The 27,741-nt window shown below is 39.3% G+C and overlaps 1 protein-coding gene across 1 annotated transcript; it reads right to left on the bottom strand.

Annotated features, from left to right (window-relative positions):
* Window positions 1-2,552: 2,552 nt before the first annotated feature.
* On the bottom strand, window positions 2,553-27,741 carry DRC1 (dynein regulatory complex subunit 1). The gene is made up of 17 exons (XM_058164427.1): window positions 27,539-27,741; window positions 25,685-25,772; window positions 24,000-24,112; window positions 23,085-23,268; window positions 20,846-20,983; window positions 18,986-19,072; window positions 16,738-16,860; window positions 15,389-15,528; window positions 13,647-13,781; window positions 11,589-11,824; window positions 10,156-10,334; window positions 9,903-9,992; window positions 9,563-9,649; window positions 8,908-9,113; window positions 6,188-6,331; window positions 5,288-5,390; window positions 2,553-3,064 (listed from the first exon to the last, which is right to left on the bottom strand). Exons 1-17 carry the CDS (start codon window positions 27,739-27,741, stop codon window positions 3,002-3,004), a joined length of 2,319 nt encoding a protein of 772 aa, XP_058020410.1. The 3' UTR covers window positions 2,553-3,001.

Below are 27,741 nucleotides of genomic sequence, written 5' to 3'. Positions count from 1 at the left end.
TCAGTTTAACTTTTAATTATCAGCTGTTTACCAGCTTTATTAATTATAAAGCTGGTAAACAGCTGCTTTATGCTATGTGATTTAGCAGAAAGTAGAACCAATCGCTGAGACAAGTAACCTTCAGAATAAGAAGTGTGGTAGGGTTGGGGAACACGTTACAATGTTATATCCTACTTTAATGGAAAATTATATCATTTTGAAGTATGGATCTGCTGGTGAAGCCCTCTATACCAGATGAGAGCAGGAAAGATGGGAGTGAAATATCCAGCCTGTTAAACTCAGATTATGTTGTTGGAATGTAGGGAATGCCAAATGAAACTGAAGGACAGCTAACATGGCAGTTCCAGTGGTGGGATTCAGCCAGTTCTGTCTGGTTCGGGTGAACTGGTAGTAGGCCCCGCCCATCCACATGGACATAATGCCGTCCTATTTAGCCATGTTTTGGAGGCAAAGAGCATGCGCGGAAGGCCGAGCATGCGCGGAAGGTTGAGTGCATGCTCACATTTGTGAACCGATAGGGAAGGTACGTTTATCCCACCTCTGGCCAATTCATATTATTATCATTTCACAAAACTGGGTATCTCTTCAAAGTCCATACATATTTAGTTCAATCTATCCCCGGATACACATTCAGTCCTCTCCAACAGAGGACCGTTTAAGAGCGTCTCTCTTAATTCAACAGTCCAGTGCTCATAAGCATCATCTCTTTAACATGAACACATTAAGTTGCTGTTCATCTTATTCTCATTCTACCTGTTCCTTAACCTACTATCCCTGCTAGAGTTGGTATCTGTTCCTAATCATTATGGCATCAAAATGCTGAATTGTGTGTTGTGAGTGACGGTACAAATTTTGTCACTTTGTACTTGCATCGTGCACTGGAGGGTGCAGGCTGTGATGTCAGAACACATGTTTTATCACATGCTACCCTGCCGCCTCCTCCCCCACCCATGCCTGCCGGTCTTCTGGTACCTAGGAGACATAATGTGTATGTCAAGTTTGGATGTGGACTTTAGATCACTAGCACATTTTCTTGCAAGCCAGTTGCAGAAGCATGCAAAGAGGGAGGGAGGGCAGCTACAACTCCTTCTAGTTCCTAATGATAACAATTGTTTCTGTTAGATTTACGTTATGAATCAGATACCTCTCTCAAACATGTGCTCAATAAGCAAGTCTACCATGCTGTAGTATCATAAGGCAATGGTCCCCAACCTTTTTGGCACCATGGACTTGTTTTGTGGAAGTCAATTTTTCCACAGACCAGAGGAAGAGGGATGGTTTTGGTTTCACTCACCACTCACCTCCAGCTGTGCGACCTGGTTCCTAACAGGACAGAGACTGGTACTGATCCGTGGCCCGAAGGTTTGGGACCCTTATCATAAGGGACCTGCAGTAGCTAATAGAAGCAAAAAATCTGCCTCGTCAGGAGGCAAAGATAGCTTACAAGTTGGAAGGAGATGTGATGTCCTAAGCTTTAACTGATCAGTTTTCTAGAAAAAAAAACATAGCACAATTGCACTGCCTTTTTGCTGTTCTCTTTCACAGTGTAGCACAAAGTGAAGTTCCTGTATTTCATGCTTATTATTTCCTGGGTTGTGTGAAAACTATTGCTTTTATTTCCTTACAGTTGTGGGGTGGGGTCTGATATTGGTAGGGGTATTTTTCTGTGCACTGTTAATATAGTATCTCTGGATCAAGAGAAAATCTGTATATTCTTTAATAAAAATGGATCATTGAAAGCAACAGACTCCTGTGCATAATAATTACATAGGGGAGAAGCTGGGGAAAGCCGCCATGTTCGTCAAGATAGAAAACTATATCTACATTCTGCATCAGAAAAGCAGTTCTCAATTAAGGATCCCACTTTTCTTTTACAATATCTTGTGATCCTGGTCATGATAGCCTTAAAATGTACTTCCAAGCTTCTAAAGATGGCAGCCCATCTTTAGCAAAACAATAGCACTCTCTCTTCTTTATGTGAACTAGAATGTTCTGGAAATGCTCAGTTTAGTTTCTTTCCAAGAACATCTTTGCCTTGTAAGCACATTCTGTGCTCTCTTACAATATGATTTCCAGGCACTGGGTCTTCCTCTTAGTGTTTTAATAGTCTTTCTTGAAATCTGCCACATGTCTGCACATTGCTATTATTTATAGACTGTAAAGCACTGGATTATGACAACACATTTTCCACACACTAATGATCATGGTGGAACGAAGCATCTCAAACTACATGGCTTAATGCAAGGGAAATACAGTCTCAGTCCTACAATACAGTGTACCTTTGTGACTTCTTTTTTTCCGTCAAAGCTGCTATTCAAGTTCATATTCAGTGTTTCTTTGGGATTATATTTCAAATATTTCAGAATGACAAAAGCTGCAATTGCAAGTCTTCGGAGGCTCCTGATACCATCCAATTACAGGCACTCCACCCCAGCCTCATCACATGTCTTCTTAGGTAACAAGGATGAGTCAGAAAAAACGGTGTTATAATTAAATATTTATTTGTCATTTGACTTTTAATTCTTTTGAAATGTTTTTTCACCCCAAAAAAATATGTGTTTAGAGTCAAAACGACATCTTGTTTATATAGTCTTAAAATTTTATGAAGGATAACGTTTTCCTCTTTTCTGAAATATGTCAATATGGGCTTTGTCAAATCACATTGAGTTGTGGTTTGGGCACTTAGCAGAATATTTGCAAAGTGGATTTAATATGCCTTAGTTTTTGTTGTAACTTAGTTTTAATTACTCTCTATATACATCAGTGCTGCCATCATGCTAGAAAACAGCTGTGTGTCTCAGTTTAACTCAGGGACAACTAACCTATGTGTTTTCAAACAAGCACCTCAAAACAACTGAGGGGCTTACATGTTGAAATTGTTTATGCCCACTCTTGCCTCTTGGGGACATAAGTGGAGTTTATCTGACTAGTTGTAATGATCCAGGCAAGTAATAAGAATACTGGGGAAATAACCAACCCACACCTCTTGCACGGAAGATTATCATGGGTTATTCATCTGTAGATGCAGCAGGTGGGTAGGTGGGATGAGCAACGCAGCATTGGCCTGTAACAAACAGAAGCAAAGAGATTAAAGCTCCCTTGTATCCAGCTCCATTTTAAAATGCTTAAAAGTACCCCATCTAAAAGTACATAAGTTTTATTAAGAATTAGAACTGGTTCCCAGGATCGATAGATTAGATTAAATAAAGTCCGTTCAGAATGATTCTAGAGTCTATGGCTGTCTCTCTTTTCTTTCTTTTTTTACTAAAGCCTATAAAAGCACAGAAGTCAGTATGAAATAAGCCAAAAATATACTTCGTTCAGCATCCTCTTTTCTGCTAGCTGTCTGTGGGAATACCACAAGAAAGATAATGAGGACAATTATCATCTTTTTCTAAATCCATTCCCTTAAAATTGTATTTGGCAACATACTATCTCTAGACGTGGTTCAAAATAGCTCAGGCCTCCAATAAGACTGTTTCTCATGAGTTAGAAAACTAGCCAATAGTCACCTTGATATTCTGTGGCATCAAATTCATTATACTGACCAAATAATTTCATGAAGAAATAACTGGTTGCCTGGTCTTCTTCCAGTCGGCACCACTGACTGGTACCACAATCTTGCTAATATTGAGGTAGGAGGAACAGGATGAGCTTTAGAACTGCTTTGTGTCTACCAGTTGCTCCAATTTTACCTCCTTTCTATATATTCAATTATAACTCTCATGCATTCAACCATGAGTGTAACATTCCCATGAGACACTAAACGAAACACTCTGGTGAAGAAACCGTGGTGGCTCAGGCTGTAAGATAGTCTGTTATTAAAACACAGCAGCCTGCAATTACTGCAGGCTCGAATCCCACCAGGCCCAAGGTTGACTCAGCCTTCCATCCTTTATAAGGTAGGTAAAATGAGGACCCAGATTGTTGGGGGGGCAATAAGTTGACTTTGTAAATATACAAATAGAATGAGACTATTGCCTTACACACTGTAAGCCGCCCTGAGTCTTCGGAGAAGGGCAGGATATAAATGTAAATAATAAAAAAAATAAACACAACTTCACTGTCAAATCCCCTAATAGCTGGGCAACATAATGGAAGCAAGAATTGAAGATGCCAGTAAAGTATCTTTAAGGATAATAAGTAAATACGGAGTCTTGCAAACTGCAAAAGAAAGTTACAGCCCTCATTCATAAGTGAATTCCTTAAGACACAATTTTAAAACATTTTGAAAATTCCTTCCAGGTTTTTTAGAATCTGGACAAGTTTATGAGGAAAACTGTTAATAGATTATCCTATCTTACTATACCTAATAACTGTCTTAGCCTCCCCAATGCCTCTCACATTAGCTACCATTTAGGATTTGGACAACATAGAAAATGTAATACTTGGATTAAAGAGCACTGCATATTAGGAAGGAGATAGTAAAATGATAACATGCTGTGTATTATAACTGACTTAATATGCTAAGCAAGTAAAGTTAACATCACTGAATCCAAGATAATAAAACATGAAGGACATGAAGGCTGATGTTTATACGTACTTGCAACTATATAAACTAGGACAAAACTAGGACAGAAGCCTTCCATCCTCTTCTACAAATTTTATTTTGAGTAAAGATTTTTATACTGATTTGAATTTGATTTATTCCTAAGCACTTTCAGAAATTTTAGAAAATGCTGTCAAGGTTTTGCTGCTGATGCAGCTTGTATATTTTAAAATGCATTTTTAAAAATGCTTTGTCTGAAAATTATCCTGGATAATGTTTTATGGCAGGTAAAATGACAAACATTACGAAATAAGCATAGATCAGTGTAATTTAAATTCAGTGTGAGAAAGTTTTTGCAAACAAGATGCTGGATAGATCCTATAGGGATTTTCTGGGTTAGTTACAGGTACATAACTGGCCTGGCGTATAAAAAAAGCAGGCTGTATGTAACCACCTTGAAAACAATGTAATGGTGTCAAGAGTCTACATGGGTTTATCATAAATAAGTATTCAGAGAGAAATCTTTTCTCCTTCTTTAAAAATATACCAACAAAGCTTTTGACAAGATTCCATGTAGCATTCTTTGTTGTTAAAAGTGATGTATATAAAATAAAAATGGGGCAGTCTAACTATGAAGGCTACACGTTCTACATCTCTACAAAATCCTACGTAGAGGCCAGATGGACAACTCAAACATAGGATTAAATTAGTTTTCCTGCATCTTGCAGAGAATTGAATTATATGGTCCCCTTACACCTCCACAATTTTATGATTCTATGTTTCTACCCATTTACTTACTGGGGATTGTAAATATTGCTGTAGCAGTATCTGAAGTTCTTCATTCTGCTGAGTCAGCCCATCAGTCTCTTCAATCAGCTTTGCCCTCAGAGTCAGAAAATGACTAGACAGGTGAAAAAAAGAGAGGAGTCCTTCAAAACAGTATGGACAACAGCGTTATTGACTGCAGACTTTCGAATGGGTAACCTGTGAGCATGGATCTCCTACACCCCTTTCTCAGCCCACAAATAATTTCCAGAGCATCTCAGAGTAGATATGACCAAACATTGCTAGTGAAGGACTGTGGCAAAATGGGTCCCTCAGGTGCTGAAGAAGGTTAAGGCTGCTATGTATCTTTTTTAAAAAAAAGAAGTCCATTTTTTTCTCTTTGGGGGAGATGAGAAGGCTAAATCACTCAAGAGTGCCTTGAGTGATGTTTTCCCAACCCTCCTCGCACACTGGATTTTTATTTTGCCCCATTACTCCAATTCTATTGGAACATTATCAGTCAAACTCAATAGCCTATGCAAGATGGGGACAGTTATGTGTCCTCAATAAAAAAACATACAACTTTTCCCTGTCATAGAGAGATGAACCCATAAAAACTGGGTAACAGAAGATCCACTTTCTGATAAACTAAACAAGTAAAGAGGAGAAAGCCAATATTTTCTTTTCATCTTTCCATAAATTTGCTTTTAAAAAACAGTGGTAAGACTGGGATTGAACTAGGATTTGATTAAAGTTCATTGAAACTGAAGAAATAAGTCTCCTGCTATCTCACCTCAAGAGACTACTCTCACTATAAGTCTCTCACACTTTGGCATAGATTGTTTAGCTCAAATGTGTCCAGTCCACTCTTTGTATCTGCAGAGGTTGCCCTACTATTGCTAAGGGCATAGATGTGCAGATTCCATCACTTACTAGTATTTTTGCAAGGCTACAATCAGAGCATCCCACAGCTTCAGTTTTCCATCTGGGATAACATGAGCCAATGCATCCCAATATTCTGAATCTTTAGAGTTGTCCCGCTCTTCGTGTGTTTTCTTTATCTGTGGCCATTGGTCCCTAGAGGTGGAGGAAAGAGCCACTGGCTGATCATTTGATCTGACATAAACAACTTCCTACTGCCTTAGCCCTAATTTCATATCACAATTTAAGAGAAGGCTTCAGCTTAACTCTTCTATGCTATTCTCACCAATTTAAACATTTGCATGACCAGAGCTAAGTCACAATGCTAAAATGAAGATCTCATAATGACCTGCTATTTTGACACACTATGCATTTGGTGGCTTGTCAGATCTTCAAATCTTGATAAAAACTTCATCAAATATAGCAATGATGGCATCCCCTCCAATCCAGATGGTTAAATGCATGGGGCATTTAATAGTTAACTCCCCTCTTGCCTCCAACCTTCCCTAATTTTTATATAATTCCAGGCAGCATATGACAGCACAAACACAAAAATATAAAACAAAACACTAGGAAATTACTAGATGTTACTAAAGATAAAATCTTCATTAGCTTTTCAAAGAAATGTTCACCAGTCAACAATAGACCAATCCTGTTAACTGATCAGCTTTGGGGGGTGGTTTTATCTGTTGAATCATGAAAAATGTTGAATCGTCTGGGAAGGAACATAGAATAGCATAGATGAGGATTTTCTTTCTGTTTCAAAACAATATTTCAATCCATTGGAGGCAGTACCATTTCTACTGAACATCAGTAGCTCCGCCCAGTCCTAACTGGAGATGCCAGAGACTGAACTTGAGATTTTATGTGCAAAGATTCTGGACTTCTCCACAAAAATCTTTCCGCTTTTACACTTAGACTGTGTTGTTTCTCTGTGTCATGTAATATATGTGGATATAGGCATAATTTTGTATTGATTGATTGATTGATTGATTTTGTCGTGTTTATGTAGTCTACATTGGAGATGGTGACCCTTTGAGAACTGTATGCAATGAAATTAATATATACCGATTAGTGTACATTAAAAGCGACAATAAAGTTATTCTAACTTAGCCAAAAATGCCCTGGCAATATTTTTCCTGCTAGGTCTCCACTATAATCACAAAATAAGTAAAATATATAATGTTTCATCATTTCATTACATGACAGATGAATCAAGAGACCACTAGTGGGATTAAGGAAATATTTATGGCTATTTCAGGTAGATCAGTGGAAGCCCCTCCCTTCTAGTCACATTATCTGTTGTCATTTTGCTGTTGTCCCTTAGAAAGCTAGGCACAACAATCATCTGCTGGTGGCTTTTTATGCAACAGCCCTAGACTGTTCAGCTGGCAATAAAATAATTGCAATCTATAGCACTTAACAGAAATAAGTATTATTAACTGCATAAAGAAAGCAAAAGTAGGGAGAGAAAAACCTAAGTAAAAGCGCTGCTTATGACTGAGCTTTTTTTTGTGCCTTGGAATTGCTTGTTTTTCAATCCAACTCAGTTTAACGACAGAATGGAGTATTGGAGGAGGGACATTGGAAGGAGCCTACAGATGATGGACAGTCTGCAGTTGGTGATGTGCTAAAGAATAAGGTCATGGCTAGTTCAGCATCCTAATTAACACTTTGGAACATATGCAGAAGGGTCAGGAAAAAGAATGGAGTAACTTGGTACAGGAAGTTTTGTGTCAACTCAAGGATGGTTGAACAGTACTTCAGTTCACTTAACGCTTAACAGGGGAAAGGCCCTATACTATAGCCTTTCTCTCAGTGGCATTGCTTATTTGGACAGTCATTTAAATAAGAGCCAGTGGTGTGCTGCAGCTGCCAAAAAAGCCAACACAGTTCTAGGCTGCATAAACAGAGCGATAGAACATAAAGTGTTAATACCACTTTATAATGACTTGGTAATGCCACACTTGGAATACTGCATCCAGTTTTGGTCGCCACAATTAAAAAAAAGGATGTTGAGACTCTAGAAAGAGTGCAGAGAAGAGCAACAAAGATGATTAGAGGACTGGAGGCTAAAACATATAAAGAACGGTTGCTGGAATTGGGTATGTCTAGTTTGATGAAAAGAACGACTTGTGGTGACATGATAGCAGTGTTCCAATATCTCAGGGGCTGCCAGAAAGAAGAGGGAATCAAGTTATTCTCCAAAGCACCCAAAGGCAGGACAAGAAGCAATGGATGGAAACTAATTAAGGAGAGAAGCAACCTAGAACTAAGAAGAAATTCCAACAGTTAGAACAATTAATCAGTGGAACAACTTGCCTCCAGAAGCTGTGAATGCTCCAACACTGGAAGTTTTTAAAAAGAAATTGGATAACCATTTGTCTGAAGTGGTGTAGAGTTTCCTGCCTAAGCAGATGGTTGGACTAGAAGACCTCCAAGGCCCCTTCCAACTCTGTTATTCTATTCTATTCTATTCTATTCTATTCTATTCTATTCTGTTCTGTTCTGTTCTGTTCTGTTCTGTTCTGTTCTGTTCTATTCTGGTCTGGTCTGGTCTGGTCTGGTCTGTTCTATTCCTTTCTATTCTATTCTAACTTGCACCTATTCTAGGCTGTCTGTGAGCATCATATGCACTACTACCAGACCAACCTTTGGTTTTAATCCATTCCTCACCTTTTGGGCAAATCCATCACCCCTACCAGGACCCATTTTTTTCAATCCAAACCTACCTTGGTATCTGGAATTCCTGCACAAATGCCTTGAGAGCCTTCAAAATGTCATCAGGATGTATATAAAGTGCAGAAAGGGGCACTGCTGTAACTGTGGAGCCTTTGTCCTCCTCTTGTGGTTCTGCAGAAACCTCCTCCTCTCCTAGACTCTCTGCATCTCTAGATACTTCTTTGATAACTCTATCTGCCACTACAGCTTCCAAGTCCTAAAGAAAAATGAACCATACTGAGAGAATACTAGCCATACTGTACATCCCAATGAAATACAGATAATATACAGAGAGCTGAGATGTATGTGTAAAGGAGAGTATTAAAGAAAAACAAAGAGAAGTAAAACATGAAAGAAAAGGTCAACATTTTGTGAAAAGCAACTATAACCCAATATTTGCTGGTATTGGTTAAAATCCATGACTGCAACTAAAATAATCCTAAAACAGAATGATTATTTTCGCCATTTCATGTTTCTCAGCCTCCATAGGGCAGAGATGGGGGGAGGGGGGGCTTTCAACTTCAATGACATCGCATAGAGAAAGTCCATGGGAGGTGGGAGTAGACAATTAAGCCAGAACAGAGCTACAACTAATATGATGAAGAAAGTTTTGATGGTTGGATTGAAAGTCATTATGTTCATTAGTTGAAGCCCTTTCTTTATTACCTGTGAACCAGCCATCTTCCGAGCCTTGAAATTCATGAAAAACTCCACCATTTGATACACATCATCTTCACTGTCAATGGACAGGGCCTGTAGGAAAGTATAAAAACCTAAATGGGTGCTAATAGATCAGCTAAGGATTCCAATTGGAACTCAAAGCTAAACTTAAAAACATAGGCTTATACCTTATACTCCTGGCAGATTGTACAACTCTCTACCTTGGGGTAAATAGCAATAACTGCTGGAAGAAATTAGTTACCAAGGTAGCACATATAGGCCCCAATCTGAAAGGACCAAGTACATGCCTTCCCAATCACTTCTGCAAGAGAATTCAGGAACTTACGGTGAAGATGGAGTCCAGCTTCATGAGAATGCGATCAGGCCTCTCTAGAGGTTGCAGGAGACCTCGAAGCTTGCTCTCAATCAAAAAGCCCTGCCAAAGGAAACAGATACAGAAGACAAGAGGGGAAACATCAATTGTTGGCTAGACTAATTCCTAAAGCTGAACTTAGGGCATGACTTTAAGAGGATACTGTGTCATAGCAGACATCTGCAGCCAGTGACGAACCCCATGTTTCCTCATTTTCTCAGCTCACCGACTCATCACATAGGAGCTCCAGAATGTGCTTGACGGTCTTTCTTGAAACAGACCAACGTTTCTTTGATTCTGGTTCAGGTTCCACACCCTCTTTATGCTCCTCTTCTGGGACCGCTTCATTCTCTTCTGGTGGTCTGCCCTCGGATGGGGGGAAGAGTTGCTGAAGTGATTGACTTGCTAGAGAAAAAAAAAACAGAATCTGGGGCAGCAGCATAACAGAGAACTTTCCTAAATACGTAAAGCAATTATATCAGCTGTTCTTTAAACACTGATTTAAAAAAAAAATCAGACGTCTAACATACACCATTTTAACAAGTCAACATACAGCATCCCTCATGCAAGATGGCTGAGTCAGCAACACTGCCTACATCTCTATAAATTCCATAACACCAGGCAAATTCCACGTTTATTACTAGGTGCACTAGCCTTAAAAAGCTTCAGTCTTAATTAGTATTAAAAACAGCATTTCACCTTTACAATGTCACAAGTATTCATCGATTTGTAAATACCAACTGACAAAACCAAAAAACAGGATGTTTGAGGAGGGGAGATATTATGTGATCAGAAGTATGGGTTTAATAACTTCTCTAATTATTTAGAAAAGAGCTGTAAAAACTGAGTCCCAAAGTTGCATGCGGCCCCCGAAACACTGGATGTAGCTTCCATAAATTGCCTTACACACTGTAAGCCGCCCTGAGTCTTCGGAGAAGGGCGGGATATAAATGTAAATAAAAAAATAAATAAATAAATTCCTTCACAAGTTTCCATCATCTTGCAATTTTTTATATGGCCAGATTGTAGAAATTACAGAGAAGTTAATAGTTATCTAGCTTTCTGAACTGAACTGAACTGAGTTATCTAGCTTTCTGAACTGAACTGAAAAGGTGCTTCAGAGCATGTGGTGGCATGAACATAGCACTTCTCCGAAACCCTTTAAAGCAACTGTACCTTTTTCTATGATCACCTAGCTGCTCTTAAAAGCTGCCAAGTGATCCTGGGAAAAAATACATTTAGTCTTTTGGTTTAAGGAGCTATAAAAAGGTGTACATCTATGTTAGTGAACGTAAAGTATGTAAAACTGGCATATCCAGGTATGACTACATAATCTGCATTATGCATATGTCACAAAATTAGTCTTCACAGGAATGAAATTTGTAGTATTGCAATAGCAGAATTTGTCAATTTCTGAGAAAAAATAAATAAACTCTCGTCCTTCATTTCTGAGGAAACAATGCAATTGTCCTCATTTTTGTCCCCACTTCCTGACTTTCATGCCTCATCAACTTCTTACTTGCTAAATAAATTCCATTTGTATAATGGGCAACAGAGTCATTTAAACAGGCATTAGCAATGTGGCGCAACTTGTCTCAGATTACATCAATCATGCTGCCTTTCAGCCAAATTCCACAAACGTTTTGGAACTTTGCTTACTATCAGGTGTGATCACCTCACGGGCCAGTTCATTGGCTGATTTCATCTTCTTAGTAGGCATGATAGGTCCCACATTGTGCAGGAACCAGCCATCAGGTTCAGTCCAGGGCAACCCCAACTGCTGAGTATGGATGATACGGTCAGCATCAAAGGCTTTGCGAATCAGCGCCTTGGCCTCTTCTTCATTCATCAGCCACACATCCAGGAAATGTTCAGCATCCACAATGGCAAAATGTCTGAGATAAGAAAAGAGTTGCATGATTCAACAAACTTGAATCTATACTCAGAAATTGCTTTTGATTACCCAACGGTTTGGCTACAGGTAAATAGCGAAATAGTTAGAAGTCCCAAAATTTAGATCCTAATGATGATGATGATGTTATCCATTCAGTCATGTCCAATTCTTGGCAATTCTATGAGCCAGGTTTCTCTATGTCTTCCCGTTTTGCATTGCTTCTATTTATTGTTCTATGCTGTGGCTGGTGTCAGATTTGATAGTGCAAATCCTAATATATGCAGCTAAACTAATCAGATCATACAGTATATCATGCCAAACTCTACACCCAGGTTAACAAACCATAATAGCAGCCACCTAACATGCTATATCCAAATAAACCACATATAAGACTTAATACGATGGAGTGGTTCAGACAATATGCAGACAAAATGGCAGGATTCATACAGCAAGCTAATGGAAGCCAATATACTTGAACTGCTCTCATCTCTAAGCTTTATTGTACATCAGCAAGAAGAGCAAAACTGCCCTCACTTGTCTAATGTAGAGCAACTTAAAGAAATCAACAGTTGGTTTCCCTGGCATGACATGCCAGCAAAAAAAGAATAATTAATTGCTTTCCCAACAGGAAGAGGCCTTCCTCAAGAATCAGCCGCTGTTTACTAGACACAATGCTACAATGACTGATGCAGAGGCGATAGTGAAGAAAGGCTTCTGAATAGATGCCAAAAAAGCTACAAGAAAAGTAGTGAAAGGAAGCAGCTCTCTTATGTGAGTTTTTAAACACACATTGCAGTTTTGAATGTAGAGCCATGACTGACAGAAAATGTCTCCTGCCTCCATCCACGGGTGATGGTATGCATTGTGATTTGAAAGTTGGTTCTCTGAAAGCTTAGTGACTGGTCTCTTCTGTTATACTAGCTAAAATAATTTTTAAAAAGTGTAGTTTGACCAGAGATAGATATGCTTGGAATACTTTAAAGTGGCTAAGAGGAACTGGGCAAATTGTACTCTGACTCCATCATTACAAACACTGAGGTGGAGGATTGTGTCAGGAAAAGAAGAAAAATACTACTATAATACCATGGATTTGTTTGTCCGAAGGCAGCGGTAAAGCAGGGGTCTCCAACCTTGGCAACTTTAAGACTTGTGGACTTCAACTCCCAGAATTCCTCAGCCAGCTTTGCTGGCTGAAGGATTCTGGGAGTTGAAGTCCACAAGTCTTAAAGTTGCCAAAATTGGAGACCCCTGCGGTAAAGGGTGCAAATGGTTCTCACAGATCCGCAAGGATGCTATGACAGCCAGAACTTTCAAAGACCAGTTGTTTAAGTACCACTCGTTCAGCACCTGTCATATATTGAGTCATTGAACAAGTGGTTGTTAAGCTAGAACCACCTGTATGAGTTTAAACTGCCTCCATGGTGGGCTGGTGATGAGAGGAAAGCAACACTGTGAGATTAATGGTTAGGAGAATTTTTAATGGTTAGGAGAATTTTGCGTTGCAGTTAACAAGTCATGAGGAAGAGTCATGTATAAAAAGAAGCTTGTGTGGTTTGTGCTTCAGTATGTTGTAATATGTGTGTGTGTGTGTATGTACACAATTGTGACTTGTTCATCTAGGTTTACAGTTTAATTTGTTGAAGGTAAAAAGAAAAGTTCATCCTTCACCCCCTCCTCCCAACATGGATTTACAGGACTCTTGGTGTAAAGAACACAATTCTTCATCTGTTCTGAGGGCAACATAACTGAGCGCAGAATTCTAGCCAAGCAGCAAAGGCAACAAATTGCCTTTATCTGCCCCTCATTCCAGGGTGCCATCCCACCTCATTGTTCTCTGCAAGTCCTTGTACTGCTCCACAATCCGCTTATAGTCAGCTGTCAGTGTCAAGTTCTCCTCACGATACTGCTTGATCTGCTTGGCTAATTTCAGGCGCTGGTTATTGAGCACATCGTGCAGCCTAAGAAGCAAAGAGACAGACACATCTATTACAAAGAAGTACATGAATCAATGCCCAAACCAAATGACACCCACAGCAGCCAGAGACAAAAAAGAGGCTTAAATCCTTTAGAACTCAAGGTTTAAAGTATTGCATCACTTTGTGGCAACAAGAGTTATTAGGCAAAGTTCTCAATAATGGATTTCATTGTTCATATATCATGGATTTTAAATACCACAATTTTACATTACCCTCTGAGAATCTGAAAAGCTTCTGAGGATATGCAATTATGACCACAATTGAGACCAAAATCTTGCCACAGCTGTTAAGTGAATTGCTGCAGTTCTTAAGTTAGTAACGTGGTTGTTAAGTGAATCTGGCTTTCCCATTGACTTTTCTTGTCAGAAGGTCACAAAAGGGGATCACATGACCCGGGGACACTGCAACCATCATAAATATGAATCAATTGCCAAGCAACCAAATTTTATTCATGCGACCCTGGGGATGCTGCAATGGTGGTAAGTGGTCATGTCACTTTTTTCAGTTCCACTGTTCCATCCAATTTTGAATGGTCACTAAATGAACTGTTATAAGTCAAGGACTATCTGTATTTGGGTGCATTCTAACATAAAGTTCACAATACTTGCTTAATGACAGGTCACTTAACAACTGTTTGAAGCTACAATGGACCTCCCCCAAAAAATACTTATGATCAAATTTCAAAGTTACAAGACACACACACACACACACACACACCTATAGTCATGTATTCGCATTTGGGTGCTTGGCCAACGGCTCACATTTACAGCTGTTTGCAGGGCTCCATAGTCACATGACTGCATTTTGCAATTTTTTTTGCTGGTTTCTGACATTTACTTCCTGTTTTGGGGGGGTGGGAGGAAATGCTCATAAAACAGATTCACTTAATGACAGTTGTTTAATTCAGCTACAGCAGCATTGGCTTAATGACAACCCACAAAAAAGATCATAAAATTGGGTGCAGTTACATGATGACTCATATAACAACCACAACTACAACTGTAATCCAGGCTCAGTTTCAGTCACAAGCTGAGGACTACCTGTATTTTGCACTTCCTATCCAGGACAAGGAAAAATGGTGACTGCAGAAGTGTCAGATGCAAAAGTCCAGGGCCAGACGTTAAGTTCCAATTAAACTGATTGTCCCAAAGATGGTTTTTCAAGAGACAGCTGGACTTTCTTGTTTTTGTTTGAAGATGTTTCGCTTCTCATCCAAGAAGCTTCTTCAAGAAGCAGCTTCCTGAATAGGAAGCGTAGCTTCTTCAAAGAAAAACCAGGAAGTCCAGTTGCCTCTTGAAAAAGCACCTTTGGGACAACCATCACCAGGATGACTGAGAAGCTCCATAGACAATTAAACTGATTTGTTGCTCATGCCTATGCACAAGAATCTAGTCAATTAACAGTACTATTTTTACGCTAGTTAAAGGGTTAACAGAACTCAAGAGGGTTGGACTTAGATTGCTTGTGGCAACATATGAGATTCTAGGCTGATTACACTTTTGACTCAGCCCCCAGGCTCTGCTACTTCTTCTCCTACAAAGAGGAAGCAATAAAAATATGAAGCAAGGAAGCTGTTCTGCTACTCTCACCTATTGAGCTTCCGCTTCTGTTGGGATTTGATTATGGTGTTCTCATCATCCCTTTTCTTCAGCACTTGGAAATTGTATTCCAGCTTCTCTTGGTTTAGTTGGTAGATGGCTTTCATTTGCTGGAGTTGCTGCTCCAGGATCTGGTACCACAAACGAAAACAATACACTAAGTCAACTTTGTAATAGGAAGGCTGTGCTAGTTTAGGGCAGCAAACATCAGGAGTGTAATAGCATATTTTCGACAACAAATTTTATTAAAAGGCATGCATGCCTTTGATAAAACTTGTTAGTCAGAAAAAGATGTTTCTAGACTTTTGTTTTTTACACTGAGTGGCAAGCCAGGATTGTGATATAAATTCCACTCATGATTTCGCTACATGTGAATCAGGCTGAGCAGCAATAATGCTATCTCTTTAGTGTTTTCATCAAATGTCAACAACATTGCCTACTGTATACTTTAAGATGTAGTATACATGCCAAGATGGAGCTTTCCAAGCAAACACAGACTAAAAATTTTAGCACCCTCGTCTGAAAAAAGCAGAGCTATTGAGAAAAAACCGAAGATGAAAGTTCTCTTACTGAAGACAAAACACTGTATGAAGTTGAATAGTTTCATCCTTGCAGCAGAAGGGATATTAAATAGCACAATTAGAACATCATGATCCTGATCTTGAGCTGAGGAAATTGGAAGTTCCAAATACAGGTACTTTACTGAAATCTATACCTATTAATGGTTGTGCTAAAGGTATCCACTTCTAGTAATCCAACCTGGCCAGTTTCTTGGTGTCCGTCAGATGAAATAAGGAAACATACACTGAGGAATCTACCAATGGCAACATCAACTTCCCACTGCTCTTTGGAACAAATTCAGAGGTGGTATTCAGCAAGTTCTGACCAGTCCTGGAGAACCAGTAATGGAAATTTTGAGTATTTCAGAGAACCAATAAATACCACCTCTGACTGGCCACGTCCAGTGGTGGGTTGCACCCAGTTCAGACCGGTTCTTGTGAAGCGTTATTAAAACCAGGGGTAGGCTCTGCCCACTGACCCCGACGCATGAGCGAAGCAAGCGTCCACGCGATCCCCCTGTGAACCAGTAGTAAAGGTAAGTAGAACCCACCCTGCCCCCATCTATTCTCTGCCTTCCGAGTCCCTGCTGATCGGGAGGAAATGGGGATTTTGCAGTAAACTTCCCCTGGAGTGGGGTGGGAATGGAGATTTTACATTATCCTTCCCCTGCTACACCCACCAAACCACGCCCACGGAACCGGTAGTAAAAAAATTTGAATCCCACCACTGAACAAATTGTCCTACTTTATTCAGCATCCCCCCAAATGAGCGATTCACACCTGCACATCATGCTCCAATTTGATCTTTATAACATTGTACTCCTCAGCATCTTGCACTCGCAGTTGGTTCAGCTCTTGTTCATACTCCTCCACCTTCTTTAAGCGAGCCATCATAAAATCCAACTTTAAAAGGGGAAAAATATGTTAAGTAGGGTTCTAATTAAAAAATAGCAAAAGTTCTCCCACACTACTAACCAGAGCATATAAAATATTTGCTAGACCAATTCTTGAATACAGCTCGCCTGTCTAGAACCCTCACCACATTTCAGACATCAATATAATTGAACATGTCCAGAAATATTTTACAAGAAGAGTTTTCCACTCCTCTGAACACAACAAAATACCTTGTGCCACCAGACTCTAAATCCTGGGTTTAGAAAATTTAGAACTACGCCGTCTTTGACATGACCTGAGTTTAACTCATAGAATCATCTATTACAATGTCCTTCCTGTCGAAGACTACTTCAGCTTCAATTGCAATAATAAACGAGCACACAATAGATTTAAGCTTAATGTGAACCACTCCAATTTTGATTGCAGAAAATATGACTTCTGTAACAGAGTTATTAGTACTTGGAACACACTACCTGACTCTGTGGTCTCTTCTCAAAATCCCCAAAGCTTCAACCAAAAACTGTCTACTATTGACCTCACCCCATTCCTAAGAGGTCCGTAAGGGGCATGCATAAGAGCACAAGACTACCTACCGTTCCTGTCCTATTGTTTCCTTTCGTTATATCCAATTAATATAGTTATTACATACTCATACTTATATATATGCTTATATATTGTATAGTTATTTCATGCTTACACTTATATATACTGTGTGACAAAATAAATAAATACATAAATAAATAAATTATATGTCATGAAGTCAAGATCACACAGATTTTCTCCATGATGATCTGGTTCTAACCTTTGGCTCTTCTAACATACCAACACCCCCCCACACACACACAAAACCTGCTGTGCTTCATTGCGGGGGGAGGTGCTGTTCCTGGGAGAGATGCGAGAAGGTCAGGAGTGTTACCCAGAGTATATTTCCCCAGCAGGGTCACCCAAGGCATGAAGGTAATTCCAGCTGCCCAACTAAAGCAAGTAGGCACGTGCATTAAGCAGCAGCAATATAGGACAATGCCAGAGGCACATAATCACTTTAGTGACAATGGCAAAGGCATCAATTCATACTACATAGGAGAAGACAATGGTAAACTATTCCTGTATTTTACCAAGGAAATCATTATGATAGAAAATAAAAAATTATTGGTTTCAGTTGGGAACTTATGCTTTGGAAATTCATGCTGGCTCTTTACAATATCCAAATTCTTTTCTAAGTTCTCACATTTATTTATTATCTGTCTGTCTATTGTCTATCTATTCTATTCTATTCTATTCTATTCTATTCTATTCTATTCTATTCTATTCTATTCTATAGATGCCAGCCATCTTGTGGTTCAAGGCAACTCATGCTTAAAGATTGGCTGTTGCACTGTTGATGTTTACTTGTTTGGTAATGAAATGTCTGCAAGAAAACAACCAAGAGAGCACCAGGGACTCCACACTTCAATAAACAAATAGTCTCTTCTATCAGCTAATGATCTGTTCTAAAAAAATTCTATATATTAGCATCATATTAGCACCAACCTATTCCCACATTGTCAAAGGTAAGGGCAACATCTCCTTCCTTTCAGTTTCATGCTATTTCAAAGATTTTAAAAGAATTTTCCAAGGTTTTTTTGAAGAATAAATACAGTGTAGTCAGAGGCAATAACATTTACAACACATAATTTTTTGGGGAAAGCACTTTTCCTATCATTGTGTGCATCTTCACACATGCACTTTGCATGAAGTCTTCTATGAAAGACTTTTCATAAAGACGATTATGAAAGACATAATCAAGAGAGCCTGATTTAAAATCAAGATTTTAAAATATCACCCTAGAGTGTAATTTAGTCACCCTAAATTACACTCTGGAGATCACATCTAGGCTCCTTCTGCCTATACTTATTTATTCACCATCGCCCATTAATCAAGCCATCAAAAATCTTGATATTATCAAGGACGTTTCCAAAAAAAATTAATATTTAAGCTTTACAAAAGATTGTTACTCAAGTTTCCTCTGCAAGTATCTTCCCTTTTCCTCTTATATTCCAGCTGTTACTTTTCTTTTTCATCAGCTTTTCCACAAAGACTTCTCTTGGGTTATCACTGCTCCCTGGATCCAACAGAACAAAAAACTCCAAATTACCTCTTGTCGATTGAGAGCTTGCATGGCTTGCTCCCATTTCTTTTTGTTGCTTGCGAGAAGTTCACGACGCTCCAATTCAAAGGCTTTCTGGGGGAAAAAACTTAAGATTTAAACATCTACGGCGATTCTCAGTCATCCAGGTCATAGTTGTCCCAAAGGTGCTTTTTCAAGAGGCAACTGGACTTTCTGGCATTTTGCTTCTCATCCAAGAAGCTTCTTCAGCTCTGGAGCTGAAAAAGCTTCTTGGATGAGAAGTGAAACATCTTTGAAGAAAATCCAGAGTCCAGTTGCCTCTTGAAAAAGCACCTTTGGCATAAGATTTAAACAGCTCTTAGTCTACGAGTAAAGAAGTGAGTAATCTCAAATAAGGCTAGGAAAAATCTCTTTATAGAGCTAACATTTAATGATAAAATTGATGCCAATTCCTACACTGTAATTTGAAATACAATTGGGTTATACTGTACAAGTGGGCCTTTCCCAAGTGCTACTGCCAAGTAAGATCAAGTGAATCTCAAGTGACGATATTTTTAGAACACTTGTTCAGATGCATGCTATACAAATTGAATCAATAAGTCAAGACTTCTTGTTCCTTCTAAATTTTTAATAGTTTTTGAAACAGTTTTTACTGTTAAAATGTTATGCTCCTTCTACATTAATAGAATAATAGAGTTGGAAGGGACCTTGGAGGTCTTATAATCCAACCCCCTGCTCAAGCCGTTTTATACCATTTCAGACAAATGTTATCCAATCTCTTCTTAAAAACCTCCAGTGTTTTTATATGTTATAAAATAAAATTTAAAAAATATTTTTTTAAAAAACCCCCAATGTTAGAGCACCCACAACTTCTGGAGACAAATCATTTCACTGATTAATTGTTCTCACTGTCAGGAAATTTTGTCCTTAGTTCTAGGTTGGTTCTCTCCTTGATTGGTTTCCATCCATTGCTTCTTGTCCTGCCTTCAGCTGCTTTGAAGAATAGCTTGACTCCCCAAAATATATTAATTCATTTTGTGTTGTATTCTTTTCCTATTGTGATCAGTTATTTACTGAATATTTGTAATTTTTATCTATTCCATTCATAGTCATGAGATTGTTTGTATTTGGCAAACAAATATAATAGTAAACTGGTACAACGCATATACCTCATAAGTATTTTTCTCTCTATTAAAGGATTAATACTTATCCCCAAATGTTGAGTTAATGTTGATTATTTAGTTGTGAACTCAGAATTCATATTCTGAGACCTATCATATGAATTATTCCTGTTTTTGCCTTCATATTACTCTGTATGTCATATACATAGATGGCATAATAATCATGCGTCCCCTTCACTGTCACATATGTGAGATGGGCGGCCATATAAATTTAATAAATAAAAATAAATAATAAAAATAAGACGAGGCTGCTAGTCTTAAATCCCAATATTGACTATTTATTTTACAACAGAAAACAAGAATCCAATAAAAACAATTTTCTTTAATAGTATCTGTAAATTATGGAGCTTAATCTTCAAAGTTATTAATTTGCTAACTAGTCCCCTTAACTTTTGAAACTAAATTGAATAATTTAGCTCAACATGTAGAATTGAGAAAACATTATTTCCTTAGTCTTTTACTATTTATTTTAAATTAATTTAATACTGTCAGTAGATTATAACATTCTTCATCTATTTTAGATTAAGTTTAACATATAACAGGCTATTTATAAATTAATAAGAGACAAAATAAATTTTATATATTTTATTGTTTCTTCAGATAATGCTTTATATTTTCTTTATACAGCATTATATTTTCTTTCTCTTACCTCTTGTTACATGCACAACAAACAAGATTCATATTTTGCTAAAAAAAAATCATATACCTCTATCTGCAAAAGTTCTCGACGGTAGTTTTTAACGAGATTTCGGATCTGTTCTTCCATTCGCTCCAGCAGCAAATTAATGTCTTCATTCTGTTTCCTAAGATCCTTCACATACTGATCATCTTTACTCTTCAATTCCTGAAAACACAAAAACAATCAGAAAAGCAAAAAAAAAAAAATAATCAGAAAAATAATTAATTGTGGCATTGTTCCACTGTTTACTTCTGCAAAACTGAATGCTGTTCAGCAAGCTAAATCAGGAGTCTCCAACTTTGCCAGGTGGGGAATTCTGGGAGTTGAAGTCTGCCAGGCTTAAAGTTGCCAAGGTTGGAAACCCCTGAGCTAAAAGATATGTTCAGTAATACAATCGGTCAAGGCCTAGCATCTGCATTAGCACAGCATGCAAAGCTTGGATAATTGTGATCTAACTTTTTTTATAGCTGAGCTGTTATACCTTAGCTGTTATATGATCCCACAGTGTGTTTTTGGTGAGTTTCGTAGTTCAGTATGTAGTGCAACAGTAAATAAGCCAATTCAGAAACCAATTCAAGATAGTATCAATCTATTTAATCTGCCTTCACCCCCAAATTTCTGAGTAGAAATTCATATTATTTTACGAAAGGAGATTATGCTACCAGGGATGATCTAAATGGACAGGGCAAGGATGAAATGGATGTGACTTATGATGAGGCTTATCCTGCACTGCAACACATCCTACTACAAAGAGACATGCTAACCCTCAAAGTCACACGTTGATTCAGTACGCATAAAGGTAAAGGTAAAGGTTCCCCTCGCACATACATGCTAGTCGTTCCCGACTCTAGGGGGCGGTGCTCATCTCCGTTTCAAAGCCGAAGAGCCAGCGCTGTCCAAAGAAGTCTCCGTGGTCATGTGGCCGGCATGACTTAACGTCAAAGGAGCATGGAACGCTGTTACCTTCCCACCAAAGGTGGTCCCTCTTTTTTCTACTTGCATTTTTATGTGCTTTCGAAACTGCTAGGTTGGCAGAAGCTGGGACAAGGAACGGGAGTTCACCCCGTTACACGGCAGCACTAGTACGCATACACATCTATTTTTCCTCATACAGTGTAAACACACTTATGTGAACTGTATCTTCCCACCCTTTCATACAGACACGAACACATTTTCTTCTTCCCTTCTCACTACTTTCCAATGTGTTGATCAAAATTGGTGTTTTCCCATACGCTTTTCTCTCCAACAACTGTGATCCCTTCTTTCCCAGAAATGGGGCTCAAAATCACCATGCTTAATACGGCAGCAAAAACAGTTATCATACTTCAAAGAAAATATCCTGCAGCTTGCCAAACAGCTAAACATTAATAAACTACATGAAATCACATTGAGGAAGGGGAGAACACAAATATTTTCAGTCGTCACAATGTGGTGGCAGATTAAATACCCTCAGCATTTATGGAAACTTTAAAATTTATTATCAGAACTCAGCAGCAAGTTTGAAAATGGCTCTGGGGATCATAATCTCACCACTGGGAGCCACATGTAGCTTGTTGGTCATGGACCGTACACCATTCTTTAAAGCACCAAATAAGGTGCTATTAGCTGTTTAGTCCAATTGCTACTGAGATTACTTTTAAAAATCTCTTATTTCTTCCAAAGATCATAGGGCCAAAAAAAATAGCTCCCATTCATGTTGCTATGCTCACACTTGCCATTTTTTCCAATAATAATACCCAGCTGTGAAAAGCCATTCCCAGAGAGTATCATCTGGAATTTATAGTTTGTTGTGATGACAATCTATTTTACTTCCCAGGCTTTTCAACTTTTTAAAAATAGGAAATATATCAGATAAGAAGAGATTTATTTTACCTCAGATATTGCCTGTGAATTATAAGGAAGTGGGCCATTTTATATTTTATAGGGATCATAAAGACCATTGTTGATTTTTTAAGAGGATGGGAAATGCACATAGGCACCCAAATGGGTCATTAACAAACAAAAATATAATGGAGGGGAACATCTGAGTTTCAGCTAGAATTAGTTACTCCCTCTTAACAAGGGGAAATAGAGCTGGGCGGTGTCTGAGAGTTTGCTTGTATTCTTCTTTGCAGTGATCTTTTGAAATACAACGTATTATAATCTTTCTCTTTAAAATTTATTTCTCTAAATTCAGTGTTCTTCTTAGCATGGACCTTTCAACATATCCCTGCAGCCACATTTGCTGAGAGCAATTTGATGCATGTACACTAAGCAAGAATCCTACCTGTTGTAACTCACTAATGACCTTGTTCTTCTCTTCAATCAGCAATGCACAGTGCTGCTGCTGTAGATTAAGAGCCTCCCAGAGATCCTGGGGGATGGTCTTCTGCTTGGCCTTGGCCCACTTGGCCGTGATCTCATCAAACTTATCCAAGTTGGCCTTGGCTTCATTTTCCAGTTTCTCAACCCTGAGAATAACAATATCTAGGAAGTTTACTCAAAGCAAGCTAGATGAAATTCAGTTCTATTCTATATGAAGATTAAAAACTCATACATTTGTTGGGGATTGCTATGGATCATGAATAATCTGAAATGTTCCTTTGAACATTAGCTCTGTTCCTTCCTCAGTCTTTCTTTTTGGCGGAAAAACCAAGCTTCAAACTGAAAAAAATGTACAAAGCAGCCTTTTCTGTTTGTACTCTTTGTCTGCTGGGCCTTGTAGTTCATTCAAGTTCAAGCTAATGCATTAAAATGAAGTACAGATGTCATGTTTAATTTCTACTCAAAAGCAAGGAGGGGGATGGGGTGGGCATTACAATTGTTGAGGATGACAAATCATTAAAATACATCAACACATATAAGGACAAAACACGCAAACCTATACATATATAAGAGGTCTGAAAACAATAAGTAATATGAAAAGAATATCAAATGGCTTCTATAAGCCATATTTATTAATAAAAAGTTTACAATCTTCTTGAAGGCATCCTGCAGTGTACACACAAAGTATTTTAAAAGATGCAGGGCTCTGGTTGCGCAGCTGCAGCTATCATATTGACGTTTTTTTCCCCCATATGCCTCAACTTAAGGAGAAGATGCTTTATTAAGACAACCCTAACACTGCTGAGCTTGATTTTTATCCTTCTTCCACGTCCTAAAAACTGCAGAGTTCCAAGGGAAGCTAATACAAAGGTCTTACCTTTGCCGAGTCAGCTCTTCTTCCTCTGATCTCCTGTGTGCTTCCCGAGAATCAGCTGCCACCTGGATGTTTGTTACTAGCTGTGTGCCATCAAGCAACAATTTGGTCAATCTCTGAAAGAAAATATGCCAGAATCAGATTATACACAATCTCCTTCCATTTATGACTGTATGACTGTAACTTTGTTGCTTGTATCCTTATGATTTATGTTGATATTGTTTCCTGATTGCTTATTTGTACCCTATGACTATCATTAAGTGTTGTACCTTATGATTCTTGATGAACGTATTTTTTTCTTTTATGTACACCGAGAGCGTATGCACCAAGACAAATTCCTTGCGTGTCCAGTCACACTTGGCCAATAAAAATTCTATTCTATTCTATTCTATTCTATTCTATTCTATTCTATTCTATTCTATTCTATTCATTTATACAATATACGACATTCGGTTATAGACTCAACCGGTTTCAGGATTTGCAGAATATAATTAGTGTTTGAGAAACTGTCTGTCCCAGGTTACATCTAGCTGTTCCAGAATGCAGGCAGGGAGGGAGAGGTCCCATCTGCTAAACAGTTTCATCTGACACCACCATGGAGGCAAACATTCACTATCATGGCATCTTCTCTACGGAACATTTCCCCATCCAATTTGAGATTGGCCCTGTTCTTTCTGCGCCAACTCAGTAAGCTCAAACTGCCCAAGGAGCTGCTGATCCAGTTCTACAGAGGAATTATTGAGTCTGTCATTTGCACCTCTATAACTGTCTGGTTCGGTTCTGCAACCCAACAAGAAAAACACAGACTTCAGAGGATAATTAGAACTGCAGAAAAAATAATTGCTACCAACTTGCCTTCCATTGAGGACCTGTATACTGCACGAATCAAGAAGAGGGCCCTGAAAATATTTGCAGATCCCTCGCATCCTGGACATAAACTGTTTCAACTCCTACCCTCAAAACGACGCTATAGAGCACTGCACAACAGAACAACTAGACACAAGAACAGTTTTTTCCCGAAGGCCATCACTCTGCTAAACAAATAATTCCCTCAACACTGTCAGACTATTTACTGAATCTGCACTACTATTAATCATTTCATAGTTCCCATCACCAATCTCTTTCCACTTATGACTGTATGACTATAACTTGTTGCTGGCAATCCTTATGATTTATATTGATATATTGATCATCAATTGTGTTGTAAATGTTGTACCTTGATGAACGTATCCTTTCTTTTATGTACACTGAGAGCATATGCACCAAGACAAATTCCTTGTGTGTCCAATCACACTTGGCCAATAAAATTCTATTCTATTCTATTCTATTCTATTCTATTCTATTCTATCCTACTGATTTTCTAGCAATCCCTTAAACCTTGATTCTGTCAGCACAGCTGAAGATCCCACAAAAGTGGAGGTCCCTGTGAAATGATTACACTGTATGTAAAATTTTGAAGACATTCTCCTATGGTTTTAGTTATATTTACTTGTTTAATTAAATATAATGGTTTCTCAAACTTTTATAATAGTTTGAAACTATATCTCAAACTATTGAGATATCAAGTTTCTGTCTTATTCTGCCTTGTTGGACAGGCTAGAAAATAACTTTTCTCCATAGCCTGTCCAACAAGGCAAAATATGTCATGCATTTTGATTCACACGTTGATTCCATAATCCTCTACTAACCTGTCTACTGTCCTCTATTTGCTTGTGACTCCTGCTCTGTTCCTCTTCTACAAATTTTTTTGCATCTGGATCTTCCCCAAGAGCTTCCCTAAAAGAGAGAAAACAAACATAAATATCTATTTAACCTATGAATGGTTTACTACTATGGGTACCAATAAAAAGCAAATCTGAAGCAGGTTCCCAATAGGTTTATTTTTCCTGGTAAGGAAAAAGGCAAAAATAAAGATGTTAAAACTTGGGAAGGTCACTTATGTAAGAGATATCTCACCATCCCATTCCCTAAAATCCTGATACTGAGTGCATTTTAAAAGCCTTGTAGTATTCATAACCCATGATTTTTGTTCAATTTGAATTGGAGCGACCTTTTAGACCAATGGTCACCAACTGGTGGTCCGTGAACCACTGGTGGTCCACAAGAAAATTTTGGTGGTCCACAGAAAAATGATTTGCATTTTTAATATTGCACTAAATCAGGGGTCATCAAACTATGGCCTCTGGGACAGATACGTGCAATGAACATGTTGCTGCAGAGTCTCCCTTTCAGGGTCTTTTTGTGTGGGTCAGAGGGGGGCAGAAATTCCAACTTGGGGTCTGCTTCAGCCTCCTGGTCTGGGGCTTTGGGTGAAGGCTGTAAGGAAGTGCCACTGGTGGTGAAGAGCCGGAGGACCTTGTTCCAGTGGGACTGCATCATGGCCTGGAACTGGCTGATCATCTCAGCCCACTGAGCCTCCAGGCGCCTGTACCTAGCCTTGCACTCCCGCAGGTCTTCCCTCTGCTTGGAAAGCCTATGATCCTAGTCCTCAGTGAGGTGCTTCTGCTGAGCCTCCTTCTCGGTCAGATCCAATTTGAACTGAGCTGTTTTGCCAACTCTTTCTTGTGGTGGCTGCTTAGTTCCAACAACTGCTTCCTGTTGGGGCCCTAACGAGCCCGGGCAGGCAGGGGAGGAGTGGATAGGAGGGGAGGGGCAAGTAGAGGCCAGCAAGGCACCCCTCGACGTGAGTGACATCAAGTTGGTCATGCCCACCCAGTCACATGACCACCTAGCCACACCCACCCAGCTGGTCATTAAGCAGATCATATTAGTGGTCCATGGGATTTAAAATTATGAATTTAGTGGTCCCTGAGGTCCGAAAGGTTGGTGACCCCTGTGTCAAGGTTCCAGAAAAACCTCTTCTGCATAAAAAAAACTCAGAAGCCATTGTCTTTCAGAGTTCTTTACTAGCATAAGGAAACTGGCACACGATGAGTGAATTCCAAAACTTAACTTCCGGATTCTTTTCCCAGTTATACAAACCCCAAGAGTCCCACCCCACTAACCCCTTTGCTGGTCACATGGTCCCAGTTTTCTCCCAGTTCATTCGAATATCTTCCTGCCACTCCTCCTGCAGATGTGAACACCATTCGACCTTGACCGCTTGAAGAATGTTACCATACCCTTCAACCCCCCTTCTTCCCCTCAGGGGAAAACTGTGGCAGCATCTGGAACCCTAAGGCCCAGTATGGTTTCCAGGCCTGACACCCAGTTTTAGACACAGGCAATGGAGGGGGCAATAGGGATGAGCCCCATTTAGTGAAAACCAACTAGAGGAGGGTGGATTTGGGGGACGAGTGGGGAACAAATGGGATGAAGACCCAATGCCTGAGATTGCTGAAGACTGTCAGGGCACGAGGGTTCACATACGTTCACGAGCATTTTAGGACCGGTCACGGTTACCTCGTGGAGGAAGCATTTATTATATCTGCAGGTGGACTGTGGATTTGCAATTACGAAAAAGACCGGCAGATTTCCCTTTCAGGCTTCAATTCTTGCATGTGCGTCTATTTCCCCCATCCCGCCCCTTCCATCAAACCGACCGTCGTTTCGCCTCCAGGCGGACAGCGATGCGAGCGCGGCGGGCGGCGATGCGCTCCAGGGGGTCATCTGAGTTTAAATTGGCCACTTTGGCACGCGGGACGGCGCCGCTGCCAACGTCCCGGCCGGCCCCGCCTGCCGCCTCCGCCTCCGCCTCCACGTCGACATCTGTCCCCGCTTCCCCTTCGGCTACAGCGGCGCTCAT

The sequence above is a fragment of the Ahaetulla prasina genome, chromosome 1 (genome assembly GCF_028640845.1).
Source record: "Ahaetulla prasina isolate Xishuangbanna chromosome 1, ASM2864084v1, whole genome shotgun sequence".
Lineage (NCBI taxonomy): Eukaryota > Metazoa > Chordata > Lepidosauria > Squamata > Colubridae > Ahaetulla > Ahaetulla prasina.
This window is presented reverse-complemented; position numbering and strand designations above follow the sequence as displayed.

Coding starts and splice junctions, on each gene's coding strand:
- DRC1 (XM_058164427.1), bottom strand. CDS start 27,741: ATGAGCGCCGCTGTAGCCGAAGGGGAAGCGGGGACAGATGTCGACGTG. Junction 13,782..15,388: donor CAGAAGCGGAAGCTCAATAG/GTGAGAGTAGCA, acceptor TTTGCTTCTTAG/GCTGCACGATGTGCTCAATA. Junction 11,825..13,646: donor GACTTGCAGAGAACAATGAG/GTGGGATGGCAC, acceptor TTCTTATCTCAG/ACATTTTGCCATTGTGGATG.